Source organism: Emys orbicularis, chromosome 4 (assembly GCF_028017835.1).
Source record: "Emys orbicularis isolate rEmyOrb1 chromosome 4, rEmyOrb1.hap1, whole genome shotgun sequence".
In the NCBI taxonomy this organism is placed as follows: Eukaryota; Metazoa; Chordata; order Testudines; family Emydidae; genus Emys; species Emys orbicularis.
The window spans coordinates 25,571,011-25,590,314 of record NC_088686.1 but is presented as its reverse complement, the minus strand read 5'-3'; the positions used below and the strand labels follow the sequence as shown (position 1 = coordinate 25,590,314).

General features: G+C 38.8%; 1 protein-coding gene across 2 annotated transcripts in view; it reads left to right on the top strand.

Annotated features, from left to right (window-relative positions):
* The window catches only part of EML1 (EMAP like 1), a 122,208-nt gene that overhangs the window by 69,588 nt on the left and 33,316 nt on the right, over positions 1-19,304 (top strand). The window contains exons 4-7 of one of the 2 annotated variants that reach the window (XM_065404517.1): positions 2,251-2,313; positions 6,239-6,373; positions 8,565-8,593; positions 14,733-14,862. In XM_065404517.1, the coding sequence (XP_065260589.1) occupies positions 2,251-2,313; positions 6,239-6,373; positions 8,565-8,593; positions 14,733-14,862 (357 nt within the window). The remainder of the gene's footprint in view (positions 1-2,250; positions 2,314-6,238; positions 6,374-8,564; positions 8,594-14,732; positions 14,863-19,304) is intronic. The other variant, XM_065404518.1, reaches the window with a different exon arrangement.

Genomic DNA, 19,304 nt, shown 5'->3' with positions numbered 1-19,304 from the left:
ATTGTTGATATAGATATCTATATACCATACAGTCATAGTATGTTTAACATAGCCTTTAATACATATGTGATGAATTAGTTTGTCAGATACCTTTTGACCATTGCACCTCTACTCTCTCCACTTACCCATCTCCACCCAGACTTATTCTAATATTGCAAACCTCTGAGCAACTTCAAATATCTTGCACACTTTAAATACCCTGTTACACAACTTACCTAATTCCGTCACTAACCTGCCCAGTTAGACTGGTCTTTGATTCAGGATGGGCTGCTATCAGCCCTGGATAGGGCCTAAGCCCCAATATTTTGGGACTGTGTATGTCAAGAATTAGGCTCTTTATGCTTTTTGGGAAAAACTATTTCCAGCCAGGGTGTAGCAACACTTGTTCTAGTCCTGGAAAGGCCCACTATATTAGATTTTAAAGCTGAGACCTTTGTAATAGAAAAGCTATTTCAGGGTACATTTAGATGTTTTCTTCTCCCTCTGAGTCCTATGAAGTTACTTAAGAATGTAAGAACATAAGAATGGCCATACTGGGTCAGACCAAAGGTCCATCTAGCCTAGTATCCTGTCTTCCGACAGTGGCCAATGCCAGGTGCCCCAGAGGGAATGAACAGAACAGGTAATCATCAAGTGAGCCATTCCCTGTCTCCCATTCCCAGCTTCTGGCAAACGGAGGGTAGGGACACCATCCCTGCTCATCCTGGCTAATAGCCATTGATGGACCTATTCTCCATTAATTTAACTAGTTCTTTTTTTAACCCTGTTATAGTCTTGGCCTTCACAACATCCTCTGGCAAAGAGTTCCACAGGTTGACTGTGAGTTGTGTGAAGAAATACTTCCTTTTGTTTGTTTTAAACCTGCTGCCTATTAATTTCATTTGGTGACCCCTAGTTCTTGTGTTATGAGAAGGAGTAAATAATATTTCCTTATTTACTTTCTCAACACCAGTCATGATTTTATAGACCTCTATCATATCCCACCTTAGTCGTCTCTTTTCCAAGTTGAAAAGTCCCAGTCTTATTTAATCTCTCCTCATACGGAAGCCGTTCTATACCCCTAATAATTTTTGTTGCCCTTTTCGGAACCTTTTCCAAGTCCAATATATCTTTTTTGAGAAGGGGCGACCACATCTGCACGCAGTATTCAAGATGTGGGCATACCATGGATTTATATAGAGGCAATATGATATTTTCTGTCTTATTATCTATCCCTTTCTTAATTATTTCCAACATTGTTTGCTTTTTTGACTGCAACTGTACATTGAGTGGATGTTTTCAGAGAACTATCCACAATGACTCCAAGATCTCTTTCTTGAGTGGTAACAGCTAATTTAGACCCCATCATTTTGTACGTATAGTTGGGATTATGTTTTCCAATGTGCATTACTTTGCATTTATCAACATTGAATTTCATCTGCCATTTTGTTGCCCAGCCACTGAGTTTTGTGAGATCATTTTGTAGCTCTTCACAGTCTGCCTGGGACTTAACTATCTTGAGTAGTTTTGTATCATCTGCAAATATTGCCACCTTACTGTTTACCTGTTTTTCCAGATTATTTATTAATATGTTGAATAGGACTGTTCCCACTACAGACCCCTGGGGTATTGGTATTACTTATGGTAAATATACAATACCTTGTTTTCCTAGTATAAGGATACTAAAAATTACTTCAGTGTGTTTAAACCCTCTCAAATATCTGTAAAATAGTTTTATGTAAGATAATATGCTGTAAAGGCTTTACTGCCGTAGACTTTCATTGCCTTGTTTATCTCACTTGTGATTTCATCACAGATCAATGCAACCATCCTAAATATTTATACCATTACCGCACCTTTGCATTGTATATATGTGTGACGATTTATATTCTTATGCTTATCCTTGCTAGGCTAGTAGTAATAGCATCTTGTTCTCTAGCTTGATATTATCCATTTTGTTTATGATATCCACTGATTTTTAAGAGAACTTAGGCTGTTTGTTGAAGCTGCGGAGATGGTCAACATATATATAGTATTGCTAAGCATTCTTGTCATGCATGGATATATTGCTGGACTGTAAATACGTATTTTGAACTGACCACACATCTGACTGAGGAGCCAATAAAATCCATGGTACTTCATTCTTGCATGTATTTTCATATCTTGAATGTGCAGTCATGTGTGTCTTTAATTGTAAGTTTGTTTTAAATGTGTCTTGCTTCCACACTTGTTGTATTCACTTTTATTCTGCTTTGTTTATGCACCTCTCAGTCATGGATTAAACAGGTCTGTGAGTCTTCTCAATGCATGCAAACTGAAAAAAACTACTGTAAGGTGAGGGATTCTTAGTAGTATTGTAGTGTCATAGTTCAGTAGGTTTTCCCTTCTATCATAGCTCAGGGGGGTTATTTTAGTGGTGGTGTTTATATCATAATACATAATTGTAGTAATTATTACAATCTTTAGTATTCTCAGAAATAAATTTTGCAACATATACTCATAACCAATGTGTTTAAATGCACCAGAACTTTTATAAAGTAATTAACTCAGTAATGGTACCTCTACTTTTCGTGCTAACATTATCTCACTTATAGTGATGATTTTTCATAATGCAAATTCCTTCAAACATAATTGCTTATTGCAGCTTGTTTCCTAAGTATTGTAAGTCAAACTTTTTGTCCTGGTGTTGCACCATTAAAAACTACATTTTCTTAAGATTAATTATGAAGGCCAAATTCTGGACTCAATTATGCTTGTACACCCCTATAAATCAGTGTCCTAGTTTCTGTGATCCTTACGCTTCTCATTTAAATTCCACTTGAAGTATCAGTATGTCTGCTGTGTCCAGAATAAGCATGTCAATAGTGTTCACTGTAGCATCTTAGTTTTTAATTATATAAAAATACGGTATTACACCTACCAAAATATGTGCATGCTTAAATTGATTTAACAGTATGATGGTGTTGCCATAACCCTTATCTTTTCTTGCCTCTTCACTTCCCTACTGCCTGTCACTATTGCTCATTGTGCCAAGGCTAAAATCTAAATTGTAAATTCAATGACGCAGGGACCATGTTCTTGTGAAATGCCTAGCTCTCTCTTGAGTCCTATAAAATAATAGAGGTTTCAGAGCTAGGGTGACCACCGGTCCCTTATTTTAAGGGACCATCCTTTATTTCATTGATTTATCCCTTTCGGTGACCATTCATCCCTTATTTTAAGATGTATTTAAATGTATTAAAACTGTTAAGTAATACTTTAAACATTAAATTGAAGCTTACGATAATTTCATTCTATATTTGAGGGCAGTAGAAATATCCACTTGAGAGAGAAAAATACATGATATGCTAAAGGCAATGCTGTTTCCTTGAAATATCCCTTAAAATAGAGCGTTGTCTCCTATTTTTCTTGTAGTTTTCCCTTATTTTCTATTCAGAGGTGTAATTGAGGTTAGAATTTGGCACATAATCATAATTAAGGATGCACAAAGGATGTATTAGCATGCATGTGTCAGTATTAATGTCTAACATACTGTGTCATAACTGATGAAATAGTACTAGTCCAGGGGTGGGCAAACTACGGCCCACAGGCTGGATCCAGCCCATCAGGGCTTTGAATCCGGCCCACAGGACTGCCACTCCCATGGCGCAGCGGGCCCCGTGCCGCTCGCAGAAGCGGGCAACACTTTTAAAACTCTGTGCGCTGCCCTCGCCTGCCGGCACCCTCCTCCCCCCGCAGCTCCCATTGGCCGGGAACAGGGAACCGTGGCCAATGGGAGTTTCGGGGGAGGTACCCACAGGCAAGGCCAATGCGTGGAGCCCTCTGCCCCCCCCCCCAAGGGCCGTAGGGACGTGGTGCCGGGCTGCTTCTGGTAGTGGCGTGGCACGGGGCTAGGGCAGGCAGGCAGGGAGCCTGCCCTGGTCCCGGTGCGCACCACTGCCACCCTGGAGCTGCTCCAGGTAAGCGGCGCCGGGCCGGAGCCCACACCCTGAACCCCTCCTGCACCCCACACCCCAACTCCCTATCCTGAGCCACCTGCCACACCCTGCCTGCACCCCAACCCTCAGCCGTACCCTGCACCCCTCCTGTACCCCAACTCCCTGCCCTGAGCCCCTGCCGCACGCTGCACCCCTCCTGCACCGCAACCCCCTGCCCTGAGCCCCCCCACACTCCGCATCCCTCCTGTACCCCTACCCCCTGCCCTGAGCCCCTCGTACACCCCACACTCCTCCTGCGCCCCAACCCCTTGCCCTGAGCCCCTTCCTGCACACAGCACCCCCTCCCACACCCTGCACTCCCTCCCGCACCCCAACCCCCTGCCTCAGCCCTACATTCATGGCCCTGCATGCAATTTCCCCACCCAGATGTGGCCCTCGGGCCAAAAAGTTTGCCCACCCCTGTGCTAGTCAATAGCAGTGTCATACTTAGCCATCAGTTTTATATGGAACTTTTCTGAGAATAAGGTTCAAACTTCTCAAGTTGCCACACATTTTTTAACTGAAGACAATGCTTTAGTTAAAAGAAAGCATTCTTAATTTCAATTCTCTTGTCCTTGTAATTTTTTGTTTTCAGGATGAGCTTAAGAACTTTACAAGTGAAATTGAAGGCATATATTTAAAGGCATATTCAAACATTAACATTAATGGTAAAATATGAATTGTAAAATATTTTTATTTAAGAACATTGTTTTTGTCCTTCCATGTTAATATACTTTTTAAATGATTTCTTTCTCCAAAAAGAAGACAGCATTTTGTGTTGTGGACAGTAGTGAAGTTATTTAATATTTGTTGCTAAGTTTTTGACATTTAAAGTGAGATTAAAATGTGCTCTGTAACTTACTAATTATCTAATATTAATGCAACAAGTTGCATTTTTAAAGTGATGTTACCTTTTCATTCCATAGCTAGTGAACATAATACAAAAGATAGGTCCTGATCTGAGTGTTCCTCCTTTATCCCTTTCACCCAGGGCCAGCCTAAAACGTACTGGTTTCTGAAGCGAAAGCAAGATTTGATCCCTTACTACCATCACTTCCTTGTTGGCAATTTATTTTTCCCACCTACTTATGCAGCTTAGCAACCCACATATTTTCGGTGTTATTTCATCACCCAAAAGAATATTCTTATTTAAACTTAATAATTTACATTTTGGTTGGGTTTTGTATCAGAATGCATCCAAAACAATTTGTACCACCATCAGGTGCTCCAAAAGAGAGAATACGGTAGGTGACATAAAGCTTTCCAGGATGCATCTGATGTTTCTGACTGTGTAGAACTTAAAATGGAGACATCCTTTCAGAGTAGTGCTTGGTTAGGTAGCAACTTAGCAGCTAAAGAATAGTGGTTCAGGTCTGGCAAGTTGGTGAAGTGACCACAGTAATCTCTCTCCCCCTTTCAATATAAAGTCTTAAGTGGCCAATCTATTTCACTAGTTACTAAAACTGTTTATGGTTGAGTCTTCTGTCTAACTAAAGACAGAACCCTCCTGGTAGAGACGTTTGGAGGAAGGTTGGAAGGGGAAATTAGCCCTCTGAGAACTCCCTCACAGAGGAAAAGGGAAAAAGATCTTTTTAGGATCTATGTTTTTTTTCATAAATGTAAGTAGAAGTGTCACATATTGATAAGATAATGACTGAAACTGCAGAAATATTTAAGAGGTCTCAGTTTACTCATTACCTTTGGGTATATTAAAACTGGGTTGAAAGTACAGGATAGAGTATTTGATACTGAATTAAAGACTGAATGGATATGAAAAGACATGGTCAGCTTAGTGCTCAAAATTTGACCTACTTTGAGAATTATGTGTAATATGGCTAGGAATGTCACGTTATACTTTCTTTTTAAATCTATCACTCCATTCTCTAAATTTAGGTAGTTTGGACTGATATACAAAAATTGTAAGTGTGACCTCTCTGATATTCTGCTTCAGAAGTCTATGTATTGCATATACCTGAGCAGTGGATATTCCAACTGGTATCAGTGATACTAGTATAGCACCTCTTGTAGACTGAAAAATAAGCAAAAAGGCAGCCATGTTAATCTCCATTGCAGTAGATACCCAGCAAAATAGTCCGACTGCTGCAGTTCAGTTCTTAGTAACCTAAATCATTATCTGTTCTAGAAAATAATTTGTTTAATAGTTATGTTAATGCTCTTAGAAATAAAAGTTCAATTAAACTTTCTGAGGTATTTATCAAAATCTTTTTGTAATAAAATACTTTTATATGTACTGCTATATAACTTACTCCCTTTTTTGTTAGTACTGTCAAAAGAACCAGCTCAGCTGAACGTGTATCCCCAGGAGGTCGAAGGGAAAGCTATGGAGATTCCAAAGGCAGCCGCAATCGCACTGGTTCCACCAGCAGTTCTTCTAGTGGTAAAAAGAACAGTGAGAAGTATGTGATGTTTTTAATGTTTCCCTCTTCCCCACGCTGACTGCCCTAATAATGAAGTTACTAATTTTAAATAAGCAACTATTGAAAGGTTGGATTTTCTGATGATACAGCAATCAGACATGAGATGCCTATTGTGTATTGAACAGAGGATAGTTTTAAAGTACTCCGTCATCTAAACACTTTTTCAAATTGAGATTACACATTTTGTTTGCCTTATTGTATTCCAAGCCATGAGCCATGTGAAAATTTTGAGTTGCATACAGTAATGCCAAAAAAGCTTAGAGTTATTAATCCTTCTTTCCAGTATGTTGTTGGACTCCTTCATGTTACTTCTCGTGATTTTTCTCTTTGGATAATGCAGTCACTTGTCTAGGGCATCATGTCTTCCCTCTGCTGATACATTAGCAGATTTTTAAAGTGACTGTTCATACTCATGGAGGCATTTGGTAATGTCTCCATAGTTAAGGTTGTGTTGAGATTTGCATGTAAAGCAGGACTACAATCTCTGTTTCATACTTTAAAATCTGATTTTAGTTTCCAGGTTTGGCACAAAACTCTTTATAGCACAACTGAAGTTTCTATATTTATTTTAGGGAAATATATACTAACTTTTGCAGAGGAAGCATGTAAACTCTGTTTTGGAAATGTTGTCCTGTTTTCCTTATTTCTTTGATTCCTTCTAGATAAATAATCATGTAGCTCATAAACTCTGTGCACACACATGGTAATAACCTCTTGGACATAGGCCGTTTTTAAAATTAAACAAACAGAGATTCCAGGCTAAAAAGAAGGATCCAACCAACTTGGATTACCTCTTGGTGGCACTGTGATGATGCCTTAACCAATAGTGAACAGATTTACCACTCAGATCCATTGCTACTGTAGGTTATCAGATTCGACTAAGAGCTGATGGTTTTGTTGATCACAACATGTTCTGCATGAAAGATTAGCTTTCTATGGAAGCAGTTTCAGTAAATATTGCCATTTTGCACTCCTTCCTTTCCCTACTTTCCTTAACTCCATAGTGGCTTTTCAATACAAATGGTTTACCAACAATCATGGCACAGCGCAGTGAATTACAGAAGGGGGGGGGGGGGGAGAAGAAAACAAAATAGCTTACATCTCTTGAAAGCAATCCCCTCTCTCTGACCACTTTGGTCTCTTTGTCAGCATTGCACTTAGTGTCTAGATAGCAACTCCTTTCTTGTCCTCCACAGACATGCTTATTAAATCCCCTTCTGAATTTTCCCAAATAGTTTGCTGAAGACCTACACAAACAATAGGGTTTGTCAATAGCTTTAATCTCCACCTTCTGGGAGATGATCCACTGAAGAAGAGGAAACACTTAACAATGATTGGTAGTTGCCTTTCAAAGGCTTACCGACCTAGCTCAGATACCACCTTTCACAGACAGGGCTGGCTCCCAGGGTTTTGGCCGCCCCAAGCAGCCAAAAAAAAAAAAAAAAAAAGCCGCAATCGTGATCTGCGGCGGCAATTCGGCAGGAGGTCCTTCGCTCCTAGGCGGAGTGAGGGACCGTCCGCCGAATTGCCGCCAAATACCTGGACGTGCCGCCCCTCTCCGGAGCGGCCGCCCCAAGTACCTGCTTGACAAGCTGGTGCCTGGAGCCAGCCCTGTTCACAGATGAGTTTGGCTGGTTGTGCCCATTTATGGACAGGGTACATAAATACTTAAATACTCCCCCAGTTATGTTTTTTCTGTTGTCAATGAACTGTGAATTATGGACAGAGGCCCAGACCTTCTGTCACACTGATATACAGATACTCTTTTAAAAATATAATATCTTTCTTTTTTGGTGTAGTTGTACACTGGTTTTGGACTAACAAGCATTGGTGGCCAATGAGCAAAATAATGATGGGATACTGTAGATGCTAGAGACACTTAACGTCTGCCATGGTTGGACTAGATTTTCAAAGGAAAAAACTTGACATCTAGTGGGAGAGAGGCTGGGATCCCAGGGATGTGAAAATGATTGTATTAGAAATGTGAAAAAAGTTTTGGCATCTGTGAGTAGGGTACCACAAGGAAAATGTTATTTTTACCATGTCCACATGTTGTATGTGGTTTTTAATTAATTGATTTTATAAAATTATATGAACTATTACTATGCCATATGAAAAGTGTTGTGTGCATGGCAAACTTTACAAGAAAACTCCTTGATTATTTTCACAGCAAACCCAAGGAACCAATGTTCAGTGCAGGTAGGTTCTGTTTTATTTTTCTCCATTTCTAAAGAGATAACTTGCATGCTGATGCATTTCTTATTGTACAGTGATTTATCAGGGAAATCGGCATTAGGATTCAGAGCCTTTCACTTACAGGCCACTGGTGGCCTACTTCCTAGTGGCCAATGTGTCTGCATTGCGACTGGAATCCTTTTTGGCAAGAAGGCCAAGAATAAAAAGCCATGAAAATGGAAACTACCTTCTTACCCAATAGAGATATTCCTGTTCAAAACAGGATTAAGGTTTTTGTGGGTTGAAGTATATGTGAAGCTCAGACTATGGCTCTCTGCATTATACAATATTTTAAGTGTGATTCTACTCATAAAAATGAGCAAATGCAATTAAGAGATTTCATATTTATGTCTCAGTTCTTTCCTGAGCAAAATTGCCAAGTTACCAATAAAAATATTGTTTTTCTAACTGAAGCTCTGGAAGCTCATCTTTTGACTTGAAAGTCAATGTTCTTTTCTTTCCTGCTCATGCATTATCACCATCAATAAGATTCTGTAGGCTACATTCTAAATTTAAATAAGGACAGAGTTTATTTGCCTCTGCCATTAAAACTTTACGATCAATCCTGTTGATGGCATGTGACACAAAATAGAGTACAGCTTGCTTCCCTGTTGATTCTGCAGAGCCAAGCAAAAGTAAAAAGTAGTAAAAACTTACTTTGTCATTGGAATAAGCAAATGGGATGGAATGCACACTGAGAACAAATCTGCTGGTTCAGCATGTGGTGTTTTTATAGTTACTTTTCAGACTGTAATCATAATTTAAATTAAAGATGGAGGATTTCTGTTTCTTGGGCTGATAATCAAGGCCCCCCAGCAAAGCTCATAAGCCTGTGCCTCACATCAAGCACTTAAGTAGTCTTGTTGATTTCACTGGGACTACTCATGTACTTATTGCTTCTCTGGATCACAGCCCAATTCCCTCTCATGGACACTTAAGCTCTTGAACAAGAAAATAGCTTCTGATATGCTACATTTATAATTTTGTCTCGTAGTAACTTTTTCTTTTTCACTTTCCTGGAAAAAGGCACATATGGCTTTAATAGTCTTTGTTTCAAAATTTTCCATTGAGATTCATAACTTAAATGAATAATTTAACCTACGTGAGTCTGATCTTACCCTTCTGATTCAGGCAAAATTCCCACTGAAATCAGTTAGAGGTTTTTTTTCTAGGCAAAGTATATCCAGTATTCCTAAATATTGAATTATTTTTAGCATAAAGTTACATAATGGAGCTTAAACCAATCTTTTAATGATAAAATAGCTCTAAATGTATTACTGTTGGCTTGAAAAACAGAGTTTTGAATGCAGTTACACACAATCCACTGAATGGACCATGGGTCAATGTTTTGTCAAGCAACAGGTTAGCCTCTAAGAGGATACAGCTGGACAACCAGTAGAGCAGGGGTGTAGGTGAGCCTGACTGTACTCAAACCCATCTTTATCTAGCACTTCTGTCTCTGTCTCTGTAATCACAAGGGAAGCGCCGTGTGACACACTGCAAAGGTAGGCGTCACTTCCAAAACCTCATAGCTCTCTAAGCAAAACTGTTACCAGGGTGACAGAAGCTGTGTTTTTATACAGCCAATATACATTTTTATTGCAAAGTTAAAACTCTTCAATTTATTTTGAGTAAGGTTAAAAATATTCATGTAACAGTGACTGAATTATAACCCTTGGATGCACTATAATGATAACAATGGGTTATAATTTAGATTTTGGTTGTCTTTGGTAAATGACTTTTTAAAAAATTCAGTGTTGAGAGAGCTATATGGCAGCACCTGGATGTCTCACTGTGTTTGAAATGCTGTTTTGCACCTCTGCTGACATGCCCTATGATATAGAACCTGCCCTGTTTTTGCTGTTTTGCTGCAAATCTAATGTATGCTTATAGAAACATTGTTTTTCCCTCTGCTTATATCTTCCTTGGTAGATTGTAGATTTGTCTGAATTATCAGTAAGCAGAAGTAGGTGTATAATTAATTTTAAATGCTTTTTTGCACAGTATAGTAATACAGAATTATGTTTAGTAAGTGTATAGTATTGATTTCTGAAACATAATTGAATTGAACTTTAAATATGCACATTTGGTACATGTCTGTAACTTGTCTCTCTGGTATAACCAGAGATCTTGTCTTGGATTTTAGAAATTGCTTATTCTTAACTAATTTTTCACTAACCTGCATCTTTTAGCTTTACATCAATTAAGTTTAAGCCCTTATAAAGGAATGACTGTTTTACTCTCAAAACTAAATTTTGGAAGGGGCCTCAACCCCACCACTGTGTATTCATCATGCAGTTTTATGTCTGTAACCAATAGTGGGTTCAATTGCAGGTCCAATTAGCATTAAGACACCTGACTACTAGGGCTGTCGATTAATCACAGTTAACTCACGCGATTAATTAAAAAATTAATCACGATTAAAAAAATTAATTGTGATTAATCACAGTTTTAATCACACTGTTAAACAGTAGAATATCAATTGAAATTTATTAAATATTTTGGATGTTTTTCTGTATTTTTAAGTATATTGATTTCAGTTACAACACAGAATACAAAGTGTACAGTGCTCACTTTATATTATTTTTTTTATTACACATATTTGCACGCTAAAAATGGTAAACAAAAGAAATAGTATTTTTCAATTCACCTCATACAAGTACTGTAGTGCAATCTCTTTATCATGAAAGTGCAACTTACAAAGGTAGATTTTTTGTTACATAACTGAACTCAAAACCAAAACAATGTAAAACTTTAGAACCTACAAGTCCACTCAGTCCTACTTGTTCAGCCAATTGCTAAGAGAAAAGTTTTTTTACATTTGCAGGAGATAATGCTGCCTGCTTCTTATTTACAGTGTCACCTGAAAGTGAGAACAGGCGTTCACATGGCACTTTTGTAGCCAGCATTGCAAGGTATTTATGTGTCTGATATGCTAAACATTCGTATGCCCCTTCATGCTTTGGCCACCATTCCAGAGGACATGCTTCCATGCTGATGATGCTTGTTCCAAAAAAAAAAATGCGTTAATTACTTAGTGACTGAACTCCTTGGGGGAGAATTGTATGTCTCCTGCTCTGTTTTACCCGTATTCTACCATATATTTCATGTTATAGCTGTCTCGGATGATGACCCAGCACGTTTTTCGTTTTAAGAACCCTTTCACTGCAGATTTGACAAAACGCAAAGAAGGTACCAATGTGAGATTTCTAAAGATAGCTAAAGCACTTGAATCAAGGCCTAAGAATCTGAAGTCCCTTCCAAAATCCGAGAGGGATTAGGTGTGGAGCATGCTTTCAAAAGTCTTAAAAGAGCAACATTTTGATGCAGAAACTACAGAACCCGAACCACCAGAAAAGGAAATCAACCTTCTGCAGGTAGCATCCGACTCAGATGATGAAAATGAACATGCGTCAGTTTGCACTGCTTTGGATTGTTATCAAGAAGAACCCATCATCAGCATGGACATATGTCCTCTGTTGAAGCATGAAGGGACATATGAATCTTTAGTGCATCTGACACGTAAATATCTTGCGATGCCGGCTACAACAGTGCCATGCAAATGCCTGTTCTCACTTTCAGTGACATTGTAAACAAGAAGCAGGCAGCATTATCTCCTGTAAATGTAACCAAACTTGTTTGTCTGAGCGATTGGCTGAAGTAGGACTGAGTGGACTTGTAGGCTCTTCAGTTTTACATTGTTTTGTTTTTGAATGTAGTTTTTGTGTACATAATTCTACATTTGTAAGTTCAACTTTCATGATAAAGAGATTGCACTACAGTACTTGTATTAAGTGAATTGAAAAATACCATTTCTTTTGCTTTTTACAGTGCAAATATTTGTAATAAAAATAAACATAAAGTGAGCACAGTATACTTTGTATTCTGTGTTGTAATTGAAATCAGTATATTTGAAAACATATAAAAGATCCAAAAATATTTAAACAAATTGTATTCTATTATTGTTTAACAGTGCGATTAATTGCGATTAATTTTTTTGATCACTTGACAGCCCTACTGACTACCTAAAAGGAGAAAATGCACCTGCATTTGCTTGGGCTCACAACATTTTTGGCTGCAGAAATACAGGCTATGTAATAATTTGGTCCTTGGGTTCTTGTTTCTAGTCCTCTGATGCCTCTGTCTGTTTACGTTTATAGTTTTATAGTGATCTGATATTTAATGACCTTTGCTAAGGAAAGTAGGGGGAAAGGAGTGTGCAGTATTGTATGTGTATTTTTCATGCTTTAGTAGTCAAAATTGTAAAATTCACTATGGTTCAAGTGACCAAATAATAATAATGAGAGACCTAATAATCTCCTCCCTTACCTGCCTTTTAATAATCATGATTAGAGTTGACATTACTAAAATCTGTTAACTTTCCAAATGTACAGTCTCATAATGCCTCAATAACTTTAATGCTGGTAATATATTCTCAGCCTAATCACAGGGGTATCACATGCTAATATGAACAGCGATGTAGTTATCTATCTTGTGCAGTGCAAGAGCATATTTTGTTCTTGATAGAGAACTAGAAATCTAATTATTTATAAATATCCAAACATGTCTTCAGTGTTATCAGTCATCTTGAACTCCACACATCTGTTAACATTTTAGTTGTGTCCACTTTTAACATTGTTTTCCATTCTTTCACTAGAAATCTCAATTAAAAAACAGTCTTTTTAATATAGTGCCATAATTGTACATGACATCATGCAAGAGCAGTGCTGTGGCAGAACAACTAGGTTTCCTGAGCATATACATTTCTGCAGTTCAATAGCAAAATATAGTTTAAACATATGACATTTCTTTATTGAATGAATTCTTGATATAAACAAGACTAGGGCCAATAATGCATGCATGTACTCCCATTAAAACACAGCTTTTAGTTTTTAAAATTAAAATAATACTGGCATGTATGTTAATGATGCTTGAAAATCCTTAGCATAACTTTAACAGACCTAATTGTATAAGTTTTATTTACATAATTTTGTTACTTCTGCCCTTCCATTTCCTCTGTGCACATGATTATTCTGTCTAGTAACTCTACAGATGTCACTGACTCCAAAACTGCTTGATTCACATGAGAGCAAGGCTGAATCCTTTGATCTGCTGATGGAGCAGCAGGAGCCAGCAAGTTTTGAATCTGGACAAACTTCACCAGAAGTTCACAAGACACCCTGTTTGGCCCTGCCAATTTCTAAAAGTCCTAGTCAGAGCTTCATGCCATTTCCTAGATCTCCTAGTTTTATAAGCCCCATGAAATCCCCAAGTCAGTACTTTCAGATCTGTTATTAATTCATGCTTCTGTTCTCAGACATATTTCTTATAAGACCCCCCAACTACAGTATTTCTAGTGTTTTCTCCTCTAAATGTTTACTTTCTATTAGCAAAGTTCAGTTTTGTAGCTTCTTTCCTGTACATCATTTTTCTTTCTATAATGTGTTGTCAGTTTGTCATTCCTGTTTCAATGTTTAGCTATGCTTTAAACACTTAACTGTTTTTGCATGTACGTCTGCATGATTCTTTTTACTAATTGTTTGTGTTTATACGTGATGTACCTTTCACATTATGTATCAAGTGTAAAGTACATCTTTACACTGAGATGCAAAGAATGCAACTAACTGTTTAAGTATTTTTAGATGCTGATGCTCAGAACTGTAAATATCCATCAAAAACTAAATAAAAGAATTTTAAGTGGCATTCCTGCGTTAATTGTAATTTTTACTTTGGTGTTTTTCCTCAGTTCTGGTATAAAAAGGAAATATGTACATACGGTATTATTTTCCCCTGAAAGTAATGGTTTGGTCTTAATCTTTTCATTTCTATAGTTCTTTGTTGCATAGTCTAGTTGAAGAGTTTGCTGATAGTCTCAAAATATTTAGACCAAAAGGGGACTTCATGCCCTTTGTTTGATAACCCCTATCTAGCGTTAGTTTGTGACTAAAATAAAAACAAAAGCTACATGTCCTATAATATAAGTTTGAAAAAATATTATGCAAAAATATTATTCACTGAAATGATAGGTGGGAGCAGTTGGAGGAGAAATCTTTGCTGATGTGTTTATGTATAACTCTCTAAACATTTCTGACCCTTTTTGTAGAAGAAGGATATGTAAAAATGTTTCTGCGTGGACGTCCTGTTACCATGTACATGCCCAAAGATCAAGTGGAATCTTACAATTTGGAAGCAAAAGTAGAACTACCAGCCAAGAGGCTTAAACTGGAATGGGTGTATCCTTTTTATGCTAGAGTATTACTGGGAACTACTAATTTCTTAGCAATTGTCTTAAAATTTTGTTTGAAAAATTATTTAGCAAAATTGAGGTCTTTATGTTGAATTAGTTTCTTTAATGAACTATTAGGCCACATTCACTTTTAAATAGGTGATAATTTCTTGAGACTGCTGCTCCAGATTTTATGCAAAATAGTCAAGCAGCTCGAGGAAGGTTTCACTTAAATGTTGCCTGAAGGTTATGTTTAAAACATGTTAACTATCACAAATTAAAATTAGGCATATTGCAAGAATTTAGTGAACTGTGATTACTAATTATAGTGTACATAAAACAAGTTTGCTTCTTTTCTGATACACATCTGTACTTTATTACGCTATTTTTTTTTTAAATTGCACACTTGTCTTTTTTAAGAGTTGCTATAATTGCAGTACACGGATAACAAAAGGGGTCTTATAGAACATTCTTGTACATGACAAATTCTCTTCACTGTAGTTAGAAATTAAATTTTTTTTTTAAATTGGAGCCTAAAGTTAGACTCAGAAATCCACATTTAGATGCCAGTCATCTATTATCAAGTTTTGTTGTAAGTGTCATGGTAGAAGTGAGACTTTAGTGGGGATTTGATGGAGGATAATGTGATCATTTTACACATTTTTATTGGGCACTCCTTCTCCGCATAAGGGCAAGCATGGGAGAATGCATGAAGGTACTTGCTAGAAAATTTGACAGATGGGCAATGAAGGCTGCGTTGGCATAGACCTCAGCCTCCACTCCCTCCACTCCGCCAACAATGTTTCAATATTGTATAAAAAATTATAGTTGGGATGGGGATAGGCCATGACTTCAGTGTGAGTATTCCTATGCCTTGTTTTTTAAAGTGTGATATCCATAGTATAACCTATTAGAAAGCTAAAGTTTTCAATCCATGGAAATATCTCAAAGGTTAACAGCCTCAAGCCAGTGCTGGGTAGTTAGAAGGTTAGAAGGTAGAGGAGGAAAAATATTTCCAAAGAATACCATGCTGAATTTTTCTTTCAGACTTTTCTTTCTTTGGACGTAGTCAGTGGGACTGTTTGCAGGCTTAGAAGTTAAACTCATGTGTATGTCTTTGCAGAATACGGGCACAAAGATGTTACTATTTTTTATTATTATTTGTATTACCATAACACTTAGGAGCCCTAGTCATGGACCAGGACACCATTGTGCTAGATGCTGTACAAACAGAGAACAAGACAATGGTCCATGCCCCAAAGAGATTACAACATAAGTATGACGATAATGGAGTCTCACGTCCGTGTCGATGTACAAGGATTCAGCAGGTGAACATGTATATGTAGGGTGACCAGATGTCCCATTTTTAAAGGGACTGTCCCATTTTTGGGGACTTTTTCTTATATAGGCGCCTATTACCCCCGACCCCCTGTCCCGTTTTTTCACAGTTGCTGTCTGGTAACCCTATGTATATGTGAGATCAGACCAATGAGAGAAATGCAAACATGGTTACATGTGGGACAGGCAAGATTGTCCATGACCATTGTAGGCTGTTGTATCCTTGCTTTGTGTTATTAACGTTTTTCACATAAGGTGTTAATGCACCTTGCTTCAAAGCAGTTAATAGCAACATGACAAATCTTCAGCCATCTTGCTCAGTTATGGGATCAACCTGACATGCTTTCAAGTTTGACTTCAGTGTGTCTGTATATTGTTTGTAGTGGCCTCCAGGAAAACAAGTGTATTGCTTTAGATGACCATAAAGTATGGCCATTGGTAGTTTCAATTTGGTCATACAAATGAGATGCTTTGACCAATGCAGCTGAGCTTTTATGAGCATGCTTTGAATGTCAGACATCCAACAACAATTAAAGATATCAGTATTGGGAATCTTGTCCTACCATTTGATTCTGCAAACAGACTGAAGACAGCACATATGGAACTGATCAAGTTTCCTAATGTGGCAGAGATATGTTGTCCAAGTCTCAAAACCATATAGAAGCATTGTAAGCACGACTCTCCAATAGACATTTAGCTTAGTGCTTATTTTGATGTCCCTATTGTTTCATAGGTGATGTGTGAGCATTCCACATGCAGAACTGGCCTTGGCTATGCGATGGGTAATCTTGTCAATACTCTTCTGTCAATGTCAGGAAATGCATCCATAAGCATAGCCAAAAAAAGATGGAAAAGAGTTAGAGAGCCAGCAGGCAACATTGTTTGGTGCCATTGATGACCATTTTCCACCACTCTGGCCATCATCCCATCATGGAAGGACTGAATGACAAATTTGGCAGGGCATCCAGAGATAAACAAAAATTTCCAGAGTCCCTCATGATTTAGAGTCCAGAGTTTTAACTAATTTGGTAAACACCATATAAAGACCTCCGTTTTGCTCCCAGCAGTCTTCCTGAAGCTGATGAGCTGTGAAGATCATGTCTGTAGAGCCCCATTCAGACCAGAATCCACATTGGGACTCGGAAAAGTTGATTTCCACAAGATAGGTGTTAAGTCTTCAGTATGACCCATGCAAGAATTTCCCCAGCAACAGAGAGTAGGGAAATGCCACAATGATTATCAGTTTGCCATATCACCCTAATGTTTATAGAGGTGGACAATGTCATCCTTAAAATCCTGTGACACCTACTCCTGCTCCCAAATAATGTGGAAGAGCCATGTGACGTGCCTTCCAGTGTGGTAGCCACCCTGCTTATAGATATCTGCTAGCATGCCATCCAGTCTGAGTGCTTTGCTTTGTGACATCTGCTTGATTGCTGTTGTGTTCTCATAAGGTGGGCGCTAGTACATGTTCTCCTTTTAATGGATGTTGTGGAAGAGCATTAATTGCATCCTTGGAAATTTTGGAAGGGTGATTAAGAAGTGAGCTGAAATGTTCTGCCCATTGAGCATGTATTTCTTTTTTCTCAGTTGAGTCAATTGCCGTCCAGTGTGCATACAGGGGTTATCTTGTTGCACTGGGGTCACCACACCACATGCAGGGTCAGCTAAGTATAAGACAAAAAACAACAGATGGATACAGACAGGGAGAGCAAGGAAACAGTATGACAATATTGGTCAGCATGATAGGCAGTGGTCTCAGCACAGCAGAGGCCTAACCATTGTCAAGATTTTTGTCTGCCTCTAGGCAGAGGAAAGTTTTAAGGAGGACAGTGAGGTAGCTTTGCAGATGTTTATGGGGTGCTCTTTCCAAGCAGGAGGAGCAGCACAGGAGAAAGCACAAAGGTGCTTGTTTAAAATTTAACAAGTGGACGATGGAGGCTGGCATTGTAAGAACCTGCAGGGCTGGAATTATGGGGGTTATGGTCTGCTGACACCCCCACATCACAACAGGAGGCTTAGACTGGGCTTCCGTGGGAGGACCTGTGAGGCTAGGCTCAACAGGAAGTACTGTCCAGCAGGACCTGAGTGGCAGCTCCTCACAGCCTGCTGACTGGCTGGCACTAGTACATAAACCAGGAAGCTATGACAGGGAGTTTTCTGAGCAACAGCACAGTCTCCCTGCCTGTCTCTGCTTCAGACCCCGCATGTAAGAGCCCCGCTTCCAGATTCCGACTCTGCCTGTCTCCTTACGCCTGACTCTTGGTTTGCCCTCTGGCCTGTCTTGGACTCTGGCTTTCTGGTACTCGACCCAGCCTGACTCCTGCTCTGACCACTAGGTCTGACTGCCCATGTCCCTGTCATGACAGGCATTCTCTGATTGGAGGTGGGAATCAACATCTCAATAGGTAGGGTGGGGATAGGCCTTCAAGGTAAAATGAAGACAACTAGCATATGCGTAATGCTTCTGCCAGGTGGTGTAGGCAGCAACAAGGGCTGGGTTCAATACCTCGGGGCTCCTCTGAACAATACAAAACAGAAACCACTTGAACCACCACCCACTAATCTTGAAAAAATAAATACCACTTCTGGGTGTCTTCAGAGGCAGCATTTCCCCTCTCACAAGCACTGAATCTATGTATAACAAAATAAAACTTTTATTAAAAGAAGAAAACACAGCATTAATTTGGGAAAACACTGCAACAATTACTTGAATGTACACAACCAATGAGTAAAACACCTGCCCCATGGTATCTTGGGCAGTGTCCTTTTTTTCGGTTTCCCACCTTGCAGTATGAAAGTCCCAGGGATGAATGTCTTTTTAACATTTTTCATCTGCTGCACTCCACTCAGTTCGTTGTCCAAGGTCAGCAATGTCCCCAGAGTCCAGGGATGTGTTTGGGTGAATTCACCTCCCGTCCCTGAGGGGAGAGGGTGGTTGAGTGATGCCTTCACCTCTGCCCATCTGTGTGTCTGCAGTCTCAGCTGCTGTTTGTTTCTGTCAATGTCTCTGCATGTAACTGCTGCTGCTGACAGCTGCCATCATCACTGCTGCCTGTACCTGCAATGCTGTGTTCTGAGGTTCCACCACTTAGTCCCTTTCTCAGTGAT